The 25,544-nt window shown below is 41.3% G+C and overlaps 1 protein-coding gene across 4 annotated transcripts in view; it reads right to left on the bottom strand.

Annotated features, from left to right (window-relative positions):
- Positions 1–25,544, bottom strand: part of EEIG2 (EEIG family member 2) — a 94,197-nt gene that overhangs the window by 13,890 nt on the left and 54,763 nt on the right. For all 4 annotated transcript variants that reach the window (XR_015254944.1, XR_015254943.1, XR_015254945.1 and 1 more), the window contains exons 3-6: positions 19,346–19,375; positions 13,691–13,807; positions 9,470–9,516; positions 98–201 (exon numbers count right to left, since the gene is read on the bottom strand). Coding sequence is in view for 1 of the 4 variants with exons in the window: in XM_086717727.1 (XP_086573853.1) it covers positions 98–201; positions 9,470–9,516; positions 13,691–13,807; positions 19,346–19,375 (298 nt within the window). In the remaining 3 variants the exon portion in view is untranslated. The remainder of the gene's footprint in view (positions 1–97; positions 202–9,469; positions 9,517–13,690; positions 13,808–19,345; positions 19,376–25,544) is intronic.

Below are 25,544 nucleotides of genomic sequence, written 5' to 3'. Positions count from 1 at the left end.
GAATTTGAAATCTGGGTGGGACTTTGGGAATCTTTCATGATGTCAAGTGGTGCCATTTCTCACAGATTAAAAAAAACAGTAAGCTACACACCCGTACCTGCTATTCCAAGATGGATTTTGAGAGTCTCTCCACCTTTTCTATCTTCTTCCAGAGATTCAGATTCACCAGCAATTGGTAGAGACATTGATGTAGAAGGAGGCCTGTAAATAAATATTTCAAAGGATCAGAACTTGATTAATGGATGGGTGAATCAGAAAGCTTGAGATAGTGTTAAAGAATGGTTGTGGAGTCAGTGCACCACTTTAGTAAGGTGCCTGCTTAACGGTACCTCTTTGAGGGTGAACGTCATAAAAATCAACACATACTGTATGAGCTGCCTCAAAACTGGAATACACTTCATGGGGAAAACAAAAGATTTTTACTCAACAAAAAATGTGAGACCAGAAAGGGGATTGCCTCCACAGAGTCTGGAAAAGAGGAGCTCTGGTTGTGTGTCCCCGGCACCATCTGTGGAGGATGCTTCAACTGTCAACTCTCAGACAAGGCAGGGAGGTTACCTGAGGCAGAGAAGGTGGTATCAAGACCCTTTGTATCTGAGGTCGGAGGGGAATATGTCATGCCTTCCACTCCAGGGCCTGAGCTCTCTTGTTGGCCTACTAACTTCTTAAATGTACCCACGGTTTTAACTTCTACCTTCTCTGTCAACGGCTCACTTACCCTAGGGGGAATCTGTAAAGAGCCCCAGTTGTTTAGATTGTTTTTTGGGCTGGATTCTCTAGGGGCAGGTGATGGTATCTTTTCATTGGCTAATTCAAGGCTCCTATCTCCATGTGGAAGATGTGTAGCAGGTTGGGGCAAATCTGAGTTCTAACAGGAATTTTTTTTTTTTTTAATAAAACATCCCTAACTTTTGAGGTTGACAGTCTAGAGGAAAACCACATCTTCCTGGAGACTATCCCTTGGTGACCTGAGGTAAAATAGGGAGGTGGCTGAAGGGATAGTGGGTGAAGCTGACCAACTACATGGCAATTCCTTTTTTGTTTTTGTTATTTTGTATTTACTGAAATTCAAAACATACTAGCAAAGTACCTCTAAAATAAAGATTGCTAAAATAAACTAGAAAAGTATTTCCAAAATACAGATGACCAAAAATTAGTTAGCCTGAGTATATTAGTTATGTTGTTGCTGGAACACATTACCACAAACCCAGAGACTTAACATAAATTCATTATCTTACAGTTTCTGTTAGAGGTCTGACATAGGTTCCACTGGACCAAAATCAAGGTGTTGGCAGGACCACATTCCTTCCTGGAGGCTTTAGGGGAGAACCTGTTTCCTTGCCTTTTCCAGCCTCCAGAGACTGCCTGCACTCTTTGGCTCAGGCTCCTTCCTCCATCTTCAAAGCCAGAAAGGCTGCATCTCTCTCTGACTGTTCTGTATTTCGCATTTCCCTCTAACCCTGACATGCTGCCAATTACCTTTTCTCTTGGATTATACCTCTTCCCTTTAAGGACCCTTGGGATTATAGTGGGTCCACGTGGAGAACCCAGAATAATTTCCCTATTTTGAAGTTAGATTACTACTTTAATTCCACCTGCCACCTCATTCTCCTTGGCCATTTAACTCAACATATTCACACGTTCTAAGGATTAGGTGTAGACATCTTTGGTGGTGCTGGGGACATTAGTCTACACACATTAATATACTACAGTTTAATATTTTCATGACAGTTCAGTAATTGTCATTCAGTTGCCCTAATACAGAATTTATCTTTTTTATCTATGTAAAACATTAAACTGGCCAAATGCAATAGTAACAAAAAAAATGTAATGCAATATAAAACCCATTGTACAACAGTATAAGTAGTGGTTATTTGTATACATACGTTCATATATGTATATATAAAACTATACATGTGTACACATGTGTATGTGTATATATTGTGTGTGTACATATATTGTGTGGTAATTCTTAAATTCTTAATATATTATGTCAGTAGAATCCTCTGGCTATTTAGGTCCTTGAAGATACAGACATTTAAGACCGTCATTAAACCTATTTCGAGATTCTTTCTTTCTTTTTGTGTTTATTTATTTTGAGAGAGAGAGAGAGAGAGAGAGAGAGAGAGAGAGAGAGAGAATGAATGAATGAATGAATGTGGGGAGGGGCAGAGAAGGAATCCCAAGCAGGGACATAAGACTTGATCTCACAAACCATGAGATCACAACCTGAGCCAAAATCAGGAGTCGGATGCTCAACTGACTCAGCCACCCTGGTACCCTGAAACCTATTTATAAATTATTTTTATCATAAGGTCTCCTAAATTCCAAAATTGCATATCCTGCTGGGATATTTTCAAGTATTTGTCTTGCAAGTATATTGAAGTCAATATATGCCCAGCTAAGGCCATCTTCTCTTCCTAAATCTGCTTTCTTCTTGTATTCTCCAACTCTGTGAATGTCATCATAGTCCACAAAGTCACTGAAACTACAGTCCTAGATACTGCCTCTGGGTCCTTCCTACTCACATTTCTCCATACCCAAACAGTTTCCAAATCCCACAGATTCTCCCATGTTCTTTCTATTTGTCATCTTTTCTCTGCCTCCAGTAATTACTTTAGTTTGGTCTTTGTACCTTAAGACCATAAGAGTCTCCTAGCTAGGAGCTTGTTATGAACATGTTATTCTCTGATTAAAAGCATGTCAATAGCTCCTTTCAGATAAAGCACAAACTCTTTGGGGCGCCTGGGTGGCGCAGTCGGTTAAGCGTCCGACTTCAGCCAGGTCACGATCTCGCGGTCCGTGAGTTCGAGCCCCGCGTCAGGCTCTGGGCTGATGGCTCGGAACCTGGAGCCTGTTTCCAATTCTGTGTCTCCCTCTCTCTCTGCCCCTCCCCCGTTCATGCTCTGTCTCTGTCTGTCCCATAAATAAATAAAAACGTTGAGAAAAAAAAAAATTTTTTTAAAGCACAAACTCTTTATAAGGCCCTTTGTAGTCTGGCCTAGACCTACTTCTTCAGTTACCAAAGGCTGTATTTTTAAATAGTGTGAAATAATAGTGGCCTAAAAAGCCCTGCATTCAATATTCCATAAGAAAAAGTAACATGCAAAACAAATACACTTACAAAGAATGGAGTCTACAGTCCCAGTCATTAATCACTGATGGTGACTCATGCCTGCCTGTCCTATTTTTTTAATGCCAAGTCCTTTGTTCCTCCTTTCACAGGTGGCCTGATTCCAGTGTCTCCATCCCTCTACCTCTTAGACCTGTTTTCCAACTTTCAGTGCTCCCAGCCTGTGGCCTGTTCCCTTTCTCCCTGTCTCCCTCTGGCTCCACTCTTTCCTGTTCAGCCTGACTTCAGGGCCACGATACTTTTAGCAATACCTTCAGTTTGGCATCCCTTGTTCTGAGGTCTCAAAACACTTGAAGAACCCCAACCCTTGATAATTTGAGCCTTCTTCACTAACTTAGTTAACTGGGGTAACTAAGCATTACAGAGAAAATTCAATAGTTTTGAATTATTGAATCAGTCCATGGGGACTGATATTAATTATGGTCCAAAATTTATAGTGGGGCCTTGGCAGCTCTCCTAAGTCTCCCTACACAACTCAGTCAGGTTGAATAATCACTGTGCTTAACGTGTGTCAGTTTTTATTCTATTACCCCTTTTTGTTCTGAAAATGTTTTTGTATCCCTTATAAGAACTTGTTTAATATAGCTCAATTACAGAACGAAGAGATGAGATTTTATTTTAATGTCACAGCAACGTTAAGAGTATGTGAAAAATGACCTGAAGTGACAATAGTACGTACTTGATATTCATGCCCTGTAACAATGCCATAAACTCATGCAAGACGTTTTCTATTCCTGGAATGTCCTACCCACCTCCTCTGCTTGATAATTTCCTATTCATCCTCTAAAAATTAGCTCAGTATCACCCCCTCAGTGAACACTTTCCTGCATTTCAAGAAAAAGTAGTTAGGGACTCTACCATCCATGCCTCAGTAGCATCATATGTTCTGTGTCTGTCTCCCACAGAAGGAGTAAATTTTTCAGAACAGGGGCTGGCCTTACTTAAGTTTGGTAAATGTTAGCACATGGCAGACAATCAATGCACACGTACAGAATAAATGAGTGAATCCTGGGACCCTGGACAAATTAGTTCCTTAACCTCGGAGCCTCAGGGTCCTCACTTAAAAAATACAGATACTGTATCAGAGTTGTTTCAACATTTAAATTGGAAGACAGTAATATTTACTAAATCATTTTGACAAATAGTACTCTCCTTCCTTCTAGAATATGAATGCTCCAGAACCCTAGCTATTCAAGAGGATTATCATCCCTAGATCTACTTTACCACCATATTGTCAGATGTCAGTGTAGCATGTATTTTTTCTCTCAAAATATCCTTTTTCTCTTAAAATTCTTAAAAAAAAATTTTTTTAATCTTTATTTTTGAGAGATAGAGAGAGACAGAGTGCGAGCGGGGGAGGAACAGAGAGAGAGGGAGACCAGAATCTGAAGCTGGTTCCAGGCTCTGAGCTGTCAGAAGAGAGACCAACATAGGGCTTGAACTCACATTCATGAGATCATGACCTAAGCTGAAGTCGGATGCCCAACCGACTGAGCCACCCAGGAGCCCCTCTCTTAAAATTCTTAAAAAGATTTTTATTTTTGTAAGTAATCTCACCCAGCGTGGGGCTCGAACTCACAATCCTGAGATCAAGAGCTGCATGTTCCGCCAATTGAGCCAGCCAGGGGCCCCTATCCTTTTTCTTTATTAGCACTAGTGGTTGGCTTTTTTTTTTTAGCCAGTTTCATTCTTTTACAAGAGTCGGATATTTGATGATTTGCAGAGAACTACAAAACAGAGTCCAGGGCAGGTAGGTAGAGGGTGACTTACCAGCTATCTTATTCATAAATACAGGCCTTATGGTATGAAATTTATCTTTCAGAAAATGATACAAATTATGGTACAGATCCTATGCTCATAAAATGTCAAAACTAGGGGCGCCTGGGTGGCTCAGTCGGTTAAGCGGCCGACTTCGGCTTAGGTCATGATCTCGTGGTCCTTGAGCCCCGCGTCGGGCTCTGTGCTGACAGCTCAGAGCCTGGAGCCTGTTTCAGATTCTGTGTCTCCCTCTCTCTGACCCTCCCCCGTTCATGCTTTGTCTCTGTCTCAAAAATAAACATTAAAAAAAAAGTCAAAACTAGAATTTAAAGCTGAGAATGCTGAAGGTCTGCTGTATTCTTGTTAGTTTCTCTAGGTTTAAAAAAAAATTTTTTTTAAAATGTTTACTTATTTTTGAGACAGAGAGAGACAGAGCATGAATGGGGGAGGGTCAGAGAGAGGGAGACACAGAATCTGAAACAGGCTCCAGGCTCTGAGCTGTCAGCACAGAGCCCGATGTGGGGCTCGAACTCACGGACCGTGAGATCATGACCTGAGCCGAAGTCGGCCACTTAACCGACTGAGCCACCCAGGCGCCCCGAGGTTTTTAAAAACTTTATATCCTGAAAAATTCAAAGACAGACAAAAGCAGAAAGAATAGTAGGATGAACCTCTCCAGCAGTTACTTACATCTATGTCTTAGAAATATTCAGTCATGTGACTCAGTTGTTTTTGCCTTAGTTTCCCCATCTGTAAAATGAGAACTTGGATTTTATAATACTTTTAAACTGGCTTGATGAAGCTCCTCCCTTAGAGACTTTAGGGGTAGTAAAGTACTATATCTTTTTTCAATAGAAAAAACTTATATATTGAGATTTATAATACATTTGAACACAAAGATTTTGTGGCTAAATATTCTGAAAAAAAATCACTGGACTGGACAAATTCCAACACTCTTTTCAGCTCTAAAGTACTGTGATTTTACATATTTGAGATATACTGAAATACAATATAATAAAAACAATTTACTTTTATCTTAAAAAAAGTTTTTTTTTTTAATGTTTATTTATTTTTGGGAGACAGAGAGACAAAGCGGGGGAGGGGCAGAGAGAGAGGGAGATACAGAATCGGAAGCAGGTTCTAGGTTCTGAGCTGTCAGTACAGAGCCTGATGTGGGACTGGAACCCACGAAGTACGGGAACATGACCTAGGCCGAAGTCGGATGCTCAACCAACTGAGCCACCCAGGTCCCCCCCACCCCCCGCTTTTTTTCTGTTTTAGAGAAAAAGTGCGAGCAGGGGAGAGGGGCAGAGGGAGAGACAGAATCTTATTTATTTTAGAGACAGAGAGCATGCATGCAAGCGAGTGGGGGAAAGGGGCAGCAGGAGAGAATCCTAATCCATGCTGAACGTGGAGCCCAATGTGGGGCTCGATTCCATGACCCTGGGATCATGACCTGAGTTGAAATCAAGAGTTGGATGCTCAACTGACTGAGCCACTCAGGTGCCCTCCAAATAATTTACTTTTTACATCAGTAGTTTAAACACTTTTCTGTTTTTTTAAAGTTTATTTATTTATTTTGAGAGAGAGGGAGAGAGCATGTGTGCACACATGTGCATAGGGGAGGGGCAGAGACAGAGAGGGAAGAGAGAATCCCAAGCAGAGCCCAACTCTGGGCTCGATATTATAAACTGTGAGATCAGCACCTGAGCTGAAAAACCAAGAGTCGGATGCTCAACCAACTGAGATACCCAGGCGTCCCTCACCATTTTTCTATTCAGTCCATACTCAGTATGCATAAGTGCATGGATGGGTCAGAGTTGATCCTTTTCCACTGACAGTTGTACAATTTCAGATATTCAGAGAAAAGAGAAAATAACTATTGGGAGTTTGGTTCTCCTGAGAAATATTTTTATGTATCTTGGGATTAGGTGAAGTCTGTTTATTCTAATGAGTTATAAACATCTTTCCTATAAATATAAATTCTAGACTCTCAGAATTACATTCCCAGAGATAATACAGAACATAAGGTGATATTTTTGAGCTCGTCAGTATTTGAGTTGCACAAGTGGAGAGATAAAATGGTAGGGAAAGGGCCAGAAAGGGAATATTCTTAAGTTCACGAGAAGGAATGATGAATTCCTTTCCTTCCACTTTGTTTTGCTGCTCATTTTCTCATTTTTCCTTAAACTGATTCCACTAGAAAAACACTGTTACCTAAGAAGCCAAATGTAGCATAGCAAAAATTGTTTAGTCTCAACAGAGCAGGATATAAAGAAAGAAGCCAGGAAATTACGGTTCAAGAGATGACAACACAGGAAAGGTAAGTTATAGTAAAATGCATAGTTTAATCAATTGATTTTTTATTAAATATGTATTTTCAACTTTACAAAACACTGTAAATAGGGAACTATATGGATGTTACTATTAAAAACATGGAAGTTGGTGCACAGCGAAAAATTAAGGTTTTCTTTCCTTTACTAAATATATTTTTCTGATATTCAAGTGATATATAATTAATTTTCTTTTGTAATTGAGTGTCTTCAGTATTGCTAACAAGCAAGCCTCTCCCCATTCAGCTCACTCTCCCACACTCTGACAGGACTCTTCCACATCTTTCCTCTTTCCTCAAACCCATCGCCATCTTTCCCGTCCGCACTCTTCAATGATCATCTCATTTCCTATTTCACTAGGAAATAAGGAGAAAATTGAAAATAACTTCTACATGCTTCCATTTCTCATATAACTGCATCTAAAGCCATATTCTCTGCATTCATTGCTCTTGACAATCCAAGGACACCGTCTAGCAACTGTCCTTTTTCTCTTCTGTGTCCCCTCTCTCCCTACCGAACCATTCAGATCTGTACACAAATACTATCTCCCATCTTAAAAAACAAACAAACAAACAAACAAGTAAACCCAAAGACCTGCTCTTGACCCTGCATCCTCTTTTTATTTGTAACTTGATTTTCTGTTCCTTTTTTTGCAGCAAAATTGTTTATGCTGTCTCCAATTTTTCTCTTCTCAAGCCCTCTTTAACCCACTCCAGAAAGATTACAGGCTTCCAGCAATCTATCAAAATGCTTGTCAAAGGCACTGGTGGTTTCTGGACAGCAAATCCAAAGGTCAGTTTCCAGTCCTCATCTTCCGTGATCTACTTCCACAGTGTGGGACACAGGCAATTACCCTTTCCTTTTTGAAACACGTCCCACACTTGGTTTTTCAGGACAGTCTTCCCCTTTGGTTCATTCCTTTTCTTTCACAGGTTGTTCCTTTGCTGATTCTTCCCCATCTCCCCAACCTCCAACACTGGAGTGTCCCACCCTTCAGTCTGTGGTTCTTTTCTTTATTTATAGTCACTCCCTTTAGGTCATTTAACCAAATAGCATGGCTTTAACTGCTCTGTATGTGCTGATGACGTCATGATTTCCAAAATTATGTCTTCAGCTCGGGCCTCCCCACTGAACTCTTAGTGTTATGTCCAACTGCCCACATGATGTGCCTGGCTGGATGTTAAATAGGGATCTCAAATCCTATTTGACATGCCTAACATCCAAGCTCCCAACCCCCAACCTGTTTTTCTTAGAGGCTCTGCTATTTCAGTAAGTGGAAAAACCATTTCTCTAGTTACTCAGGCCCTAAACCTTGGACTACTGAAACTGCCTCCTAACCCTTTACCTATTTCTGCCATTCCTCCTGTCGTTGCTTCCCCAAATTGTCTACTCTCTACCTAGCAGCCATAAGTCCGATAATTTTATTCCCTTGCTCTAAACCCTCCAGGAGCTTATTGTCTCACTCAGGTTATAAGTGGCTGACGAGACTCTTCATCACCTGATCCTATCTCCAATCCCCCTACTCCTCATTCTCTCTGTTCTAGACATACTGGTCTCCTGGCAGTTCCTGGGACACGACAAACACACTCCTCCCTCAAGACCTTTGTCCCTGTTCCTCTAACTCAAATGCTCTTTCCCCAAATGTCTGCATGGCGTGCTTTCCACCTCCTTTAGGTCTCTGCTCAAATATCAGCTTTGCCAGGGAGGACTTTCTTGACTATACTCTAAAACAGCAACGTTTCTCCCCACCATGCCTTCCTACCCTGCATTATTTTTCTCCAAAACCCTCATTGCTCTTTTTAAATTATACGTGTATTTATTAGCTCGTTATCTGTTTTCCTCTTAGAATACATGCTCCAAGAGGTCAGGGACTTGGTCAATTTTTTTTCACTGCTGTTTCTCTAGTGTCTAGAATAGGGCCTAGCACATGGTAAGGCACTTAAGAGGTATCTGTTGAAGAAATGAGTAAGTCTGCGGGGGTCAAATTAAAACATTTAATTTGTATAGTTTCACCCAAAACTTGAAGATGATAAAAGACCTATAGCTTAAATAATTTTAGACTGTGGGGAGCTTGTTTGGTAAAAGGTAATAGTAACTTCTATGTGGGTCAGGTCAGTCTCCTAGAAAAAGAACAGTCCCTTCCCTAGTAAATATTATGAAATATGAATGCAAAAATTTAAACAAACAAAAAGAAACCACTTTTATACTTTCAGATAAATAATTCATTTACAAAGCTTCAACTTACGTTTTAAAACATGGGTCTCCAGACATCAGCTGCATACTGATCAAAACCTGAATATTAGGAAAAGAAATGTGATTATAAAAGTTTCCTTGAGAGGAGAAGCCACATTCCGCTAATCTATGCATCCACCACAGAATCTAGGCCAATATTTTCTGTTTAGAAAGTATTAAATAAAATGATAGCTTAATTGGGTTACATCTAGTATTAAATTGCTGCTTTATACAGACACAGATTTAAAACCACTTTTTAACATTCAAAACTCTGTAACTGCAAAAATCAGAGTGGAAAAGATGGAAACAAAAAGCAAGTGCTGCCCTCATAACAGTTCTGTGGGTGTGTGCTGTGCTGGTCTAGTTTATCTGTCTTTCCTCCCCAATTCCTGTGGTGCCCAAGTGTCTGGAATGTTTTTCTCCAACTTGCCATGTTGTTGCCTCATGGGCTGCCTGAAGTGGCTTGCAAGAGCACAATGCTTCTGGCCCGTGTTCCAGCTTTAGATCAGAATTTAAACCTTTGCTAATGCTTTCTGAAATGCTGCTGTTCTCTAGTTGTGACTGTCTTTTAAGACTCAACCACAGCGGGCGGGGGGGGGGGGGGGGGGAGGAGGCGCCTGGATGGCTCAGTTGGTTAAGTGTTGGACTCTTAATTTCAGCTCAGGTCATGATCTTGTGGTTGTGGTGAGATGGAGCCCCGAGTCAGTCTCTGTGCAGAGTGTGGAGCCTGATTGGGATTCATTCATTCTCTCTCTCTCTCCCTCTGCTCCTCCCCCGGACTCACTGGAGCTCTTTTTCAAAATAAATAAATAAACATTAAAAAAAAAAAAAAAAGACTCAGCCATAGGACCTTGTTTCCTTCTTCTGGGAGTAATAATGATAACGGTAGTAACAACAACAACATTAACAGCAATCATGATTTGAGAATTAATTATGTGCCAGGCATAAGCTGTGTTTTATAATGCAAGATTTCACTGGATCTTCAACACTCCTATGAGAGATGGATACTTTCATTTTAAGTTCAGGAGATATATTAGTATTTTCAAGATCAGGTAGCTAATAAAGGGCAGAGCTGAGATCTGAAGCTAGGACTGCACAATACTAAAACCCACGGTCTTTACGAAGAGGAAGAGATATAGTGGCTGACATGTATCCTAATATAACCAACCTCATTTCTTTCTTATTTCTTCACCCCAGTGCCTCCACTGCTGTTCTTTTCCCCTTTGAGCACTACACTTACTAAATGTGTGCGTCTGGGCCTGCTGCGATGGTAGACTTATCCCCTCCACCACAGTCTGGTTTCTAACTCCGTCAAAACAGCACTCTTGAGTATCTTTAATGTCTGAGGAGGGAGGGAGATGGCACATGCAGCTCTTAAGAAATTGTGTGGGGAAGCAGAACAGAGAGAGTAGGATAGTGGTTGGAGGAGGTGAGAAGCGGTTTTTGTTTTAAACACAGCAGATACTAGAGCTGTTTCTCCGTATGTTAATGAGGATGATTCACTAGAGATAGAGAACGTCAGGAGAAGGGATAGTCCAAGTGGCACCGCTCTGGATTAGGCAAGCTCTGGATTCTTCAACCCAAGGGAAGCGATTGACTTCTGACAGGGAGAGGGGCATTTCCTTCATTGTAACCAGGGCAAAAAGGATAACAGGGCTGGACAGACAGGAAGAATCATAAATTTGGCAATGGGAATATGAGGGAATTTGATTTAATGGCTTCTGTTTTCTCAATAAAGGATAAAGAAAGACCATCAGTTGAGAGTAAGAGTGGTGCATAGAGATCCAAGGAGAAAGAAGGTATACAATAGAGTCTCTAGAAAAATGGGAAAGGATGCTTTCAAAGGAAGTACAGTTGCTTGATGTCAGGGAGCAAGACTGAAGGAATGGCAGCTGGATGGTTGTATGATGTTCCCCCCCCCCCCCCCCCCCCCCAGCAACATTCGGCAACTAGGATGCAAGTCCAGAGAGGACAGTTGAGTCTGACTGGGGTCGGGGATTACTCAGGGGAGAGCAATGAGGGAGACAGGGGCAAAGGAGCGAGGAATATTTTTGAGCATAGGATAATCAGGGATCCCAGAATCGAAGCTGGATAAAGAGGGAAGTGGAAACAAGTGGAGGCTGGTAGACAGTGAGAGCGGTCAGGTTAAGGATAGCCAAGTGAACAGTAGACCAAGAGGACTGGAAACATAACAGATGGGGGCAGGGGATACTTGGAACTAAAATTCTGGAGGTGGTGGGATTTCTAGAGGTAAGTCTAGACTGTGACCATGGGGTGTGGAATGGAGGTGAAGAAAAGGAAAAGGTTCCTGGAGAAGGGTAGTTTGAGGAAAGGAGAGGTCCTAGGTACATGAAAGATTAGCTAGAGGGAGAGAATGCACAGAAAAGACAGTCTGCAGGGACAGATCACCCACCAGATGGTGGAGCCATCAAAAAATGATGACAGAAGGGATGGAAAGAAAAACTGTCAGCCAGGAGCTAAGTCATCATAAGTAGGAGAGAGAAGGTAACTAGGTGACCAGGAGATGACAGCTCAGGCAGGGAGACAGTGTGTGTGATACAGAGTGGTATGATCTATAAAAGAGTAATTTCTTTGTAGGGCCAAGTGGGAGAAATGGTGTGAAAGGATCAATGGAGAGCCAAAAGGAAACTACTCCAGGAGCTGGCCCTAAGGAATAGCAGGGGATGGAATTTAAAATTTCCCAGAACACGTGGGTGGCTCAATCGGTTAAGTGTGGGACTCGATTTTGGCTCAGGTCATGATCTCACGGTTCAGTTCGTGAGATCAAACCCCATGTTGGGCTCCACACCCAGTGTTTCTCTCTTAAGATTCTCTCTCTTGGGGTGCCTGGGTGGCTCAGTAGGTTAAGAGCCTGACTCTTGATTTTGGCTTAGGTCATGATCTCATGATTTGTGAGATCAAGTCTTGCTTCAGGCTCTGTGCTGAAAGTGTGGAGTCTGCTTGGGATTCTCTCTCTCCCTCTCTCTGCCCTTCCCCTGCTCATGCTCTCTCTCTCCCTCTATAGATAAATAAACATTAAAAAAAAAAAAAGATTCTCTCTTTTCCTCTGCTTTTCCCCTGCTTGAGTGCATGCGTGTACATGTGCCTTCCATCTCTTTCTTAAAAAAAAAAATAAAGAAAAAAAAGAAAGTCATTTCAGTTCCTAATGAAAACACTATTCAGAGAAGGATTATCTTTCTTCTTACACTGCAAATATGAAGAAACTTAGCGGCTTGTTCAGCTTGTTTGGGATCAGTCTAAGAAGGAATAGGGCAGCCTGTTTCTTCGGAGTCTGATGCTTAGACAGCATGGCAACATGAAAAGACCACTGACTACATAATGGTAGAGATGCATTCTGGTCTCTGCTCTGCTACTGATGACTGATGACTTTAGTGAGACACTTAACCTTCTAAGTCTCAGCTTCTTCATCTATAAAATGGAGAGAATCTATCCCCATCTGAAGAACACTGTTTACCTTACATGGGTATATGCAAGTACTCTGAAATTTTTTTCAGTTATATTTATTGAAAACAAAGTTTGAAAAGTGTAGGTATAGGGTAATTCTTTGCTCCACTAACTTCCGACCATACAGTTTTTACTAGGAATTATTTTCCTTTCTTATCATTAGATAACTTACCATCAAGGGGTAAACTAACTAAAATACAGCAAAAGGTCTGTCCGGTGAGGCTTAGTAGGTACAAGACACTTTACAAACATATTCAGAACTGGTCTCATTTAATACTCCCACCAACCGTATGTGTTCTCTGTGGCCACCACACTATGGGGCTGCTGATGCTACTTGGAAACAACATCGCAGATGCCCAAAGTGAGTTCCACCTGTCACTTTACTAGTTACCAGAGAACCCAGTGACTTCTATGTGCCCACCATAGCTGCTTGGGAAGTCACTTTTCGGGAGTCATACATGTTTTAAGGTATTCATTCATCATGCTCCTTACTGTCAATGAGCCTGATGCTGTAGCAGTTGTATGTACTATTCCCTGAATGTTCACAGCCTCAGAAACACCTTAGGATCATGAAGGTGAACACTTGTTACTTTTTGCTGCTTCTGTGATATGGGTAGCCTTTTTCCCTTGAAGGTGAGTATTTCAGTGTGGTGTGGTCAGCTTATGATCTCAGTACTGATTCCCATCTTGCCCTTGACTGTGTATACCTATGCTTATTCAAAGGCAGAGATTCTCATTTGTTGACATGTAAATCTCAAAACATGCTTACTTTAAGAATGGAATTATCCTGTCTTGTATTTTTGGTATCATAGCCTTCCAGTAAACAGCGACGAGTGGTATTTCCTGATCCAGCAAACTCTGCCAGGTTTAGATCTGCAAAGCCCAGCTATGAAAAGAAAGGGAATTATATTAATAGAATATCTACTAGGCTTCTATCATATTCTCCTTAAAATAAACATTCAACCCATGCTCTAGACAAGTTTTCTCAAACAACGGTCATTTGCAAGTGTGGCCATCTTAACAATATCTGCCCCATTATTTGCTTAATGTGTATCTTAAGATTGGCTCACCTTTTTGTTAAAATATATCACCTTTTCAATTCTTAAGCAATATGATCTCTGAAATCACAGACTTGATGCACTAAATATATATTTTTTCCTGTACACACTGAAATATATAACTGTTGAAGTAAAAATAATGTTTATCAAACAATTAAAATCATTCCAAGTAGCAGCAGTACTCATCCAACACTGTGGGAAACGGCAGCAGACCAATCATGCATGATCATCTGCATATTCATATAGAAAACTGATCAGACTTTCTTCTCCCCATTCTGGTTCTGGCTCCTTTCCCAGTTAATCACTGGTGACTGCAGATAGTGGCAGGTTATTAAATTCTTACTTTAAGTGCAAGAAGTAGAATGATTTAAATGTATCAGACATTTTCTTTGGTATAAGCCCCTTCTCCTTCACCACCTTTCACATTGCCTTGCTGATCTCTCTTTACCTTTCTTTTCCCCTTCCCCAAAGCTGCACCCCACAACAACGCTCTATGCTGCTATCCAGAAGTTCAGCTGAAAGCTGTTCCTCCCTCTCATTATGACCCAGGTTCTTCTCCATTTTCTGAAGTTACCAATGATTGTCCTGCACTCTTCCCTCTGATGTTGTTCAACTTCTATTTCCCGTTTCCAAGCAGTAAAGAAATATGCCCCACCCCCCCCTTTTTTTTTTTTTTACAAACTAAGTCTGTTCTACATGACTAAATGTATATGGAATCTTTTGTTAAAAACAACAAAAAATGTTTTGAATTTGTAATTAAGCACATCTCCCTGAATACCTAATGAAGAGTATTAGCCATTTCAAGCACTGCTATGATTTTAAGCTGCCTGTTTTAATATTTAAAAACACATACTGGACACATATGAATGGCATTCAAGATGAAGATTTTAACTACAGGCTGGAGCATTAATTTAGTAGCTTTTACTAATTTTTTTAAAATGTTTATTTATTTTTGAGAGTGAGACAAAGAGACAGAGCATGAGCTGAGAAGGGGCAGAGAGAGAGGAAGACCCAGATTTCGAAGCAGGCTCCAGGTTCTGAGCTGTCAGCACAGAGCCCAATAAGGAGCTCAAACCCATGAACCGTGAAATCATGACCTGAGCCAGAGTCGGACGCTTAGCCGACTGAGCCACCCAGGTGCCCCTAGTAGCTTTTAACTGGTACAGAAAGAATGAAGAGTAAGAACTTTGAGACCAATTAAAGGGCCACAATTTCCCAATGCAGTAAGTCAGAACACATCAGGCCACAGGTGACATCTACTTAATTTTCACGTGGCTACTCCGGCCTTAGGGGAGTACCTTTTAGGGGTTCAGAAGAATAGCCTGGATGCATCCAGGGCAAAGCCACATCCAAATGAGCATGTGAAGATTCACGTGGCTATTTGATTGCACATCATCCAAAGGCTCTATTTCATACATTATCCTTTTTCTTTAAACCTCCAGCACCTCCTTTCCATCCAAACTCTGCTGATGCCTTACTTTTTAATTCACTCAGAAGATAAAAGCAATCAAAAAAGTGCTTAACTTCCACAAGCTCTTACTGCCAGCCACATCTACTCACCTGCCTGCAGCTAGGCCTGCTTATTTTAAGTGAACTGGCTGTGCTCCGATCTGAGGCCACCCACTGTCCTCCGGCCTACTCAAGTTCACTGCTTCAGGAATTCCTCCCTCTCTTCTGCATTCTCAAGTTTCCCTTCTCTACTGAACCATTCCCATTCCACCACGTGGACCCGCTGGAGTTTTTGCCATCTGAATGAACAAAAGAAAACCTCATCTCACATCTCTGTCCAGTCTGTTGGACTATTTTTCTGCTCCCTTTTATAGCAAAGCTCCTTGAAAGAGTCGTCTATGTTGACTGTCTCTGGTCCCTTCATCCTTGGCCACTACCTTGTCAGCTTCACTTCCCTGCTTTCTTATTTATTTGTATTTATCTTATTTATTTCTTATTTCTTCTGGACACAATGTCCTTTTACTTGCAAATGCCAAGTCCACCTCAAGGCCTTTAACACTAACTGTTCTTTTGCCTGAAACATTCTTAGATCTTGTAGCTTTCTTCCTCACTCCATTCAGGTCTACGTTCAAATGTCATCTAAGGGGCTTTCCATGACCATTCTAAATGCCTTGCCTCCTTCCTCCCTCTCTAACCCTGTAGTTGTCTCTCTTTACCCCTTACCTGCCTTGTTCTTCTCTTTAGTAGTTGTTACCATATCACATACATACATATTTCATATTTATTTTGTTTACTGTCCATCCCCTCCAACCTTCCATGAGAATATAAGCTCCATAAAGGCAGGAATTTGGGTCTGTTTTGTTTACTGCTATATCCACAGTACTCAGAATAGTGTCAAGAACAATGCCTGCCATATGGTAGGAGTTAATACATATCTGTTGAACAAATACCAGCCCACTGGCCCACTATCCACTATTAGAATGCTGGTATTATAGTGTCATTATGCATAATTCAAGTAAAAAAAAAAGGTATCTGGTCTGTCATCACTAAGAAAGCATATTAAAAGGTGGGGTATGTCAACGTGATATTTTAGGCTGCAGGTCAACACTTACTGAGCACCTTTTATGTGCTAGGCCCTGTTGGGGACCCCACAAAACAGTGATGAACAGGACAGATAAGGACTGTCTTGAAAGAGCTTACATTCTAGTGAGGCACAAGATAGTCCACATTTCCTTAGGATTGTCTCTGGCTTCACTGAGATAACTGTCTCATTAAAATGGCAAGTGTACATAGACACTAGCTACATCTGTGGTAGATATTACTTCATTTGGCAAACAATTTTGAGCATCTACATTTCAGGTAACACCAGGCATCAGGAATGTAAATCACTCCTATTCTCAAGGAGCTCATGGTTTAGTGAGGGAAGAAAGAAAGAAAACAAATTCTTATAAAAAGTGTAAGTGCTGTGACAGAGGAAGGCACAATTACAAGACAGAAAGGAAAAGAGAATTTCTCAGGGGAAAGGACAACTAAACTGAGTGTTTAATGTTCTAAGTGGTGACAGGACAAGGGAAGGGGGAAGCACATACATGGCAGGGAAAACATCAAGTCACAAGGCAAAGAGGCTAAAAGAGCATGGCACACTCCAGGAATTTTCTGAGCGCAGTATGTCTGAAGCATAAGAATAAGTAAGTGAGTGGGGCACCTTAGTGGCTCAGTTGGACAAGTGTCCGACTCTTGATCTTGGCTCAGGTCATGATCCCAGGTTCATGGGATTGAACCCAGTGTCAGGCTCTGTGCTGATGGCATGGAGCTTGCTTGGGATTCTTTCTTTCTCTCTGCCCCTCCCCCTTCCCTGCTCACACCCACATACTCTCTCTCTCTCTCAAAATAAATAAACTTAAAAAAAAGAAACTCTGGAAAATAATTTTTAAAAAAAGGAGTATATGCATGTACAGACAGATGATTTGTAAACCAAGATGGATCTAAATGTTGGGTTGAAGACTTTTCATTTCGTTTTCCCTTCCAGGCAATAGATAGCTGTTGAAGAATTAAAAGGGCGAGAATGATTGTGTTTGAATTTCAGAATGATCACTCTGGCAGTAATGTAGAGGATGGATAGAGGGAAACATCAGAGGCAGAGAACAAAAGATAGGAGGCCAGTGCAGGTTTTAAATAAGAAATAATGAAGGTATAACCTAAGGCACTGGCCTTGGGAGTGGAAAAAAAGGGATGGTTTTTAAATTAGAAGGGGGAAGTCACAGGATTTGTCAATCACAGCAGATCCTTTTTTTTTTTGCTTACCCACCATTATTCAATGTTCTGATATTCCTTGTTAGCAGAACCCTGATTTTATTCAAGTGTCCACTCTTAGCTCATCTATGTGGAAAAGAAAAGTAACCCAATCCCTAGCTCATTGTTAAACTGTGAGACTAATCACAAGCTAGCCATGGCAATCCATTCCTATTGTCCATGACTGGTTTAGGAGTGGGGATATCATCTAGTTGTGGCTAATGAAAGCTATGGGGGAAATTCTCTGAGGTCCAACTAGGAAAAGTTTTCTCACTCAAAGCCATACATAGAGAAACAGCTGCATTTTGTCATATGTGAACGTGTGGACTAAAACTCGAGCTACCTGGTGACCATGAGAACAGCTAGCCAAGGACAAAGTCATCACACAGAGAATGGAAGAATGAAAAGAGAAAAGTAACATGGGTTCTTGATGATGTTCTTCACTTAGTGGATTAACTAATCCTGAAGCAGCTCTATCTCCTATCTCAACTGTATTTCATACCTACTTGTTTTGTGACATTCAAATCTCTAGGTAAGAAGGGTATTCTGTTGCTTATAGCAAAGAGCATCCTAACTGACACTGCAACCAAGGAGTTTTAAGGAGTTAGGCAGATTTGATGGCTGAAGCTAGTGCCCCATCCTTGGCTCTGATGACTGAACTGATGGAGATACCATCAGAGACTGAAAATAAAAGAGGAGTATGTGGGTTTCTGGTAGTATTACTAATTACTAACTCCTTCTCTTCAGCAAAGAGGTGAGCACACTCATTAGTAATTCCATTTACGTAGTGAAAGTATAAAGGAGATTAGTGAACATGTATATAGAGTGCTAAGAGAGCACAGAGGAGAGGTCCTAAAACCCTGGAGGTGGGGGAGGTGGGATTGGGAATACTTTCCAGGACAGACTGAATTAATAGATCCTATTGCTTAATGGAAACCAGAGATCATCTTCTAGTAGGGAAGCTGAAATGTAAGAATAACATCCCATAATCAGCATTTAGAAAGAGTATGTCTATAATTTATTGTTGGGTCCAGTTGTTCAATCTCCAAGTTGCTTTATTTTATCTATCTATCTATCTATCTATCTATCTATCTATCTATCTGAGAGATCATGAGCTGGGGAGAGGGGCAGATGGAGAGTGAATCCCAAGCAGGCTCCACACTAAGCGTGGGTCTCAGTCCCACAAACCTGGGATCATGACCTGAACCGAAATCAAGAGTCAGATGTTCAACCAACTGAGCAATCCAGGTGTGCCTCCAATTTTTATTTCAATTTGAAATCTATATTTAAAAACAGCCAACTTGAAGAGCAATAAGAAGAGAAAACCATTTGAGGGGCACCTGGGTGACTCAGTCAGTTAAATGTCCAACTCTTGGTAGTGGCTCAGGTCATGATCTTGCAGTTGTGATCTCATGGTCATGAGATTGGGCCCCATGTTGGGCTGTGTGTTGAGTGTGGAGCCTGCTTGGGATTCTCTCTTTCCCTCTCTCTCTGCCCCTACTCTGCTCGTGTGTGCATGCTCTGTGAAAATAAACATTAAAAAAAGAAGAGCAAACCATTTGATTTTTAAGCTTATAAACAGCAAGAGTCATAAGTTCTAAAAGAGTTAAATAACATCCACTTACCTTTGCATAAGCTTTTCCACCTTTTAATTCCTGTCAAAGATAAAAAACACTATAAGGGTATCATATGATTGAAGATATAAAATTAAATATATGTCAAATAATCCTGAAGTAGATATTTACATATTTACATGCTGGAAAATATTGATAGTAAATTTCTGATGACCTTGAATTCAACTATTTGGATGACCATCCCACCCCACCCCCCAAATTACCAGAATTTTATTTTAGAATTTAACTTAAATCTGAAAGAGACAAATGGTAAGAAGACAAACTAATATTTAATCTACCCTGAAGAAGAAATCACTAAAGTGTCATAGACACACTGTAAGAAATTGAATCACCAAAGAAAAGTGAAATTAGTTATCAAAAAAATTACTTGGTAAGCACATTAGTAACACTGTAGATTTTCATAAGAGTTGAAGCCCCCACCCCAGAGATAACCATTATTACCAATTTTTAGGAACAGTCCAAAAGATGTTATGTATTCCCCTTTTATTCAAATATACCATACTACACACACTGTTCTAGACCTTACACACACACACACACACACACACACACACCCCATAACATAAATATTGTTCCATGTTCGTATAGAAGCCCTCTTAACTAATGTGACCAAGACTGGCAAAAGTGGAAAGTAACAAAAACCTAATATATAGATACCTTAACATTTTAATTTCAATTTGAAATCTATAACTACACTAATTTGCCAAATCTCTGGATTTAGGACACCACGCATATGTGTGAATTAAATGTAAAACACTTAGAACAAAGCCCTTATACTCTGTATCGTGTTTGCCATTACATGAGGGTGAACCCTCGATATACGAGGGTCAAACTCTCCTCTCCCGACCTACTTTTAAAAATGTGTTTGTTGAACGGAGTTATCTCATCTTTCTTGCATAAATGAGATATAATGCATTATATACCATTTCCATCTTTTTATTATTGAAGTATAGTTGACATACAACATTATATTAGTTTTAGGCACACAACACAGTGACTTGACAATTCTAAACATCACACAATGCTCACAATGGTAAGTGTCATCACCATCTGTCACCATACAGCACTATTATAATATTAGTAACTATATTCCCTTATGCTGTACTTTTCATGTCTGTGACTTATTTTATAATTGGAAGTTTGTACTTCTTAACCACTGATTTCTGCCATCCCTTCATACCCCTCCCTCTGGCAAGCAGGAGTTTGTTCTCTGTACTTATGAGTCTGTTTCTGGGTTTTGATCATTTGTTTTGTGTTTTAGATTCCACCTATAAATGAAATCATATGGTATTTGTCTTTCTCTGACATTTCACTTAGCATAACAATACCCTTTAGGTCCACCCACGTTGTTCTGAATAGCAAGATTTCATTCTTTTTTATACCATTTCCATCCTTGAGGTGGTAAATTTAGGTTCTCTGCTCCTCCCCTTTCTTTTTTTTTTTTTTTTTTAAATTTTTTTTTTCAACATTTATTTATTTTTGGGACAGAGAGAGACAGAGCATGAACGGGGGAGGGGCAGAGAGAGAGGGAGACACAGAATCGGAAACAGGCTCCAGGCTCTGAGCCATCAGCCCAGAGCCCGACGCGGGGCTCGAACTCACGGACCGCGAGATCGTGACCTGGCTGAAGTCGGGCGCTTAACCGACTGCGCCACCCAGGCGCCCCTGCTCCTCCCCTTTCAATGGACAGTTGCGTCTTTTGGTGCAGTACCAGCCGCGTCCCTGAGACACGATGGTGAAGGTCAGAGGAAACAGATTTAGCCATACTGGGCACCTGGATATCAGGGCTGCCTTTAACTCCAGCAAAGTAGATTTTGTCACCATCAATGACCCCTTCACTGACCTCAATTACATGATCTACATGTTCCATTATGAGTCCACCCATGGCACATTCAATGGCACAGTCAAATCTGAGAACAGGAAACTTTTCATCAATGGAAAGCCCATCTCCATCTTCCAGGAGTGAGATCCCACCACCAACAAATGGGTTGATGCTGGTGGTGGGTATGTTGTGGAGTCTTCTGGGGTCTTAATCACCATGGAGAAGGCTGGGGCTCACTTGAAGGGTGGGGCCAAAAGGGTCATCATCTCTGCCCCTTTTGCAGATGCCCATATGTTTTTTAATTTTTTTTTTTTTCAACGTTTATTTATTTTTGGGACAGAGAGTACAGAGCATGAACGGGGGAGGGGCAGAGAGAGAGGGAGACACAGAATCGGAAACAGGCTCCAGGCTCTGAGCCATCAGCCCAGAGCCCGACGCGGGGCTCGAACTCACGGACCGCGAGATCGTGACCTGGCTGAAGTCGGACGCTTAACCGACTGCACCACCCAGGCGCCCCATGATGCCCATATGTTTGTGATGGGCATGAACCGTGAGAAGTATGACAACTCCCTCAGGATTGTCAGCAGTGAGTCCTGGACCACTAACTGCTTGGCCTCTCTGGCTAAGGTCATCCCTGACAACTTTGGCATCACGGATGGCCACTCATGATTCTGTGCCATCACTGCCACCCAGAAGACCATGGACAGTCCCCCTTAAAAGCTGTGGTGTGGTGGCCAAAAGGCTGCCCATAACATCATCTGTTCTTCTACTGGCACTGCCAAAGCTGTAGGAAAGGTCACCTCTGAACTGAATGGGAAGCTCACTTGCATGGCCTTCTGTATCCCCACTCCTAACATGTCAGCTGTGGATCTGACCTGCCATCTGGAGAAAGCTACCAAATATGATGAATCAAGAAGGTGGCGAAGCAGGCATCAGAGGGCCCCCTCAAGGGCATCTTGGGCTACACTGAGGACCAGGTTGTCTCCTGTGACTTTAACAGTGACACCCCACTCTTCCACCTTTAATGCTGGGGCTGGCATTGCTCTCAATGACCAGTCTTTCAAGCTCATTTCCTGGTATGGCAAATGAATTTGGCTACAGCAACTGGGTGGTGGACGTTATGGCCTTCAAGGAGTTAAGAACCTCCTGAACCAGCAGCCCCGGAAAGAGAAAGAGAGAGATCTTCAGCTGCTGGGGAGTCCTTGTCCCAACTCACTCCCTCACCTGACACTGAGAATTTCCCAACCTCTACAGTATCCACCCTAGACCTCCTGAAGAAGGGGGAACTTGTGGAGCCCTACCTTGTCATGTACCACCAATAAAGTATACCATAGGGCTGCTGGGTGGCTCAGTTGGTTAAGCATCTGACTTTGGCTCAGGTCAGGATCTCACAGTTTGTGAGACTGAGCCTCGCTTTGGGCTCTGTGCTGACAGCTGAGAGCCTTGGAGCCTGCTTCGGATTCTGTGTCTTCCTCTCTCTCTGCCCCTCCATTGCTCATGCTCTGTCTCTCAAAAAACGAATAAATTAAAAAAAAATTTTTTTTAAAGTATACCATATTCAGGCCCCCCCACCCAAAAAAGTGGTGAATTTAAATAATATGAGAAGCAATCTACGGTAAACTCTATTATCATGAATATTTGCTGCCCTTCCCCTTTCCTGTCCCATTGATGTCAGGCATGGCCATTCCCCTAGATCTACCCCTATTATGAATTCTCAAATTATTCTTCTTTCTTAGGTTATTGTGATATCCCTTAATAGCACCTTGCACTAAATAAAACTTTACCTAGATGATCCCTGTCTCTTCTAGCTAATTCTTTGCTCCCCTCTACAGCCAAACTCCTCAAAAGACTTCTCAATTTGCTGTATCCCACTTAAATTCAATCTATTTCAAATATGTTTTTGTCCTCATCTTCCTTCTGCAATTGCTCTTAATGTTATCAATGATACTCATTTTTGTAAAAGCCAAAGGCTCTGTCTTCATCTTACTTAACCCCTCAACAGCATCTGACAAGATTGGCCTCTCCACTTCCTTTTCTAGAACGTCATTTTTTTTCTCTAACCTTCTGTGGTGCTGCAATGGCCTGGTTTTACTCCTACCTCAATGGCTGCTTCTTCTCACTCTCCTTTGCTGGACCTACTCCTGTTTTAACCTCTGTAGAAAAAATGCTAGTTGTACTCCAATTATCCATTTCCCTGCTCACCAAAGTAATAGAAACCTGCATTTTTAGATGGGTGTCTGGTTACCCAAAATAAAATAATGACAACATTTTCTACCTTCCTTTTGTGCTGTGGCAGTATGATTAAGATCTGGCCAAAAGGATGTAATATGTGATATATAGGAATTCTTGCTCCTCTTCTGCTAACAGTAATTTATACTTCCTCTGAGTATTAGACTGATCTAGGATTTGGTTCAGGGTCTCTTGTCTTCTGTCTATATTATCCCCCTGGGTGAGCCCATTCAGGTCTGTTGCTTTAAATAAAAACCATATGCTGCTAACTCTCATGTCTCTGTCTTTATTCTGACTTCTCCTGAGTACCACATCAGTATCTTCAATTTTTTATTTTTTAAAGTTTATTTATTTTGAGAGAGAGAGCAAGTAAGCATGCATGAACTAGGAAGGGGCGGGGGGGGGGGGGTGGAGAGAATACCAAGCAGGTTCCATGCTGTCAGCACAGAGCCTGATGCAGGGCTCAATCCCATGAATGATGAGATCATGACCTGAGCTGAAATCAAGAGTTGGACACTCAACTGACTGAGCCACCTAGGTACCCAGACCAGTATCTTTGTAATTTTTTTTTTTTCAACGTTTATTTCTTTTTGGGACAGAGAGAGACAGAGCATGAACGGGGGAGGGGCAGAGAGAGAGGGAGACACAGAATCGGAAACAGGCTCCAGGCTCTGAGCCATCAGCCCAGAGCCTGACGCGGGGCTCGAACTCACGGACCGCGAGATCGTGACCTGGCTGAAGTCGGACGCTTAACCGACTGCGCCACCCAGGCGCCCCTCAGACCAGTATCTTTAAATGAGTACTGGACATCCTTGCTTGGAATCTCACAGACACCTCCAATTTAACACGGCCAAAACAGGCCTGCTGATCTCTGCTTATTGGTCCCCCAAATTATTTCACTGTGAGCCTTTACCGTTTTAATAAATAGCACCATTACCTATCTATATGCTCAAAGGTCTAAGTTATCCTCAATTCTTTCCCCCTCATTTACCACATCCAATCCATTAGTGGAGGGGTCTACCTTGCAGAATCCATCCTGAATCATACCATCTCTGTATGGTATGCCATAGCAATAATGCCATACCAATGCAAGCATTGCTCACCTGAACCATCCCCACTACCTGTGTGGTCTATCTGCAATGCATCCTCCACACAACAGAAAAGTCATCTTAGAAGATCATATATCTCTCCTGACTAAAATCCTCAAATGGATTCCAGTTATAATTAGAATAAAATCCAAACTCATTACCTAATCTACTGCCTCCAACCTCACTGACAAGAGCTTTCCCTCTCTGTGTTACCATCTTCCAGCCTGGCTGGAAGACATTTAAACATGCCCAGATTTGTTGTTTATCTTAAATGGGGTTCACAGTACTTTTGAATCTGTGGCCTGATATTTTTCATCAGTTTTAGAAGATTCTCCACCACAACTTCTTTCCTCTCTTTCTAGGGATCCAATTATATATATATTAGACATTTATACTGTTTCCCATGTCTCATATTCTTTTCTGTATTTTCTACTCTTTTTTTGCTCTGTGATTTTGTCTATATATCTTTTGTCTTATTTTCCAGTTTTACCAAACCTCTTTTCACTTCTGATAAACCTGCTGTTAAATCCATCTGTTGAGATTTATTTTCATCTATTTAGCTTTAAATTTTAGTTATTTTTCAGTTCTAGAATTCAATTTGCTTCTTTATGGTTTCTAGTTCTCCAATAAAATTCCCCATATCATTCACTCATCACAGTTACTGTAAAAGTTTGTCTCTGATCCTCCCAAGACCTGTATCTTCCATGGATCTGTTTATTTAAATTTTATTTTTATCTGTTTTTATTATCTATTTTCCTTTTGATTTTGGTCATGCAATCACATCTCTTGGTATGCTTGATAAGTCTTGTGCATGATCACTTGAAGAAGTAATGTGAGGTTTGGAGTAATGTTATTTTCCTTCAGAGAAGATACACATTTGCTTCTGGCAAGTTCTTATAAGGCAGATCACCTTCATCCAAGCAGGGATTAAGATGATTAGAAGCTGAGTTTCATTCTTTTTACAGGCTGATCTATATCCACTACACACCTTCTAGGTTGAAACTCATAGAGAATCCCAATGAAAAGCTCAGGGTATTTACCAAGGCCCTTC

Source organism: Puma concolor, chromosome C1 (assembly GCF_028749965.1).
Source record: "Puma concolor isolate L17-30 chromosome C1, mPumCon1.1.hap2, whole genome shotgun sequence".
Classification (NCBI taxonomy): domain Eukaryota; kingdom Metazoa; phylum Chordata; class Mammalia; order Carnivora; family Felidae; genus Puma; species Puma concolor.
Note: the sequence above shows the minus strand (reverse complement) of the source record. Positions and strands in the feature narration are given on the sequence as shown.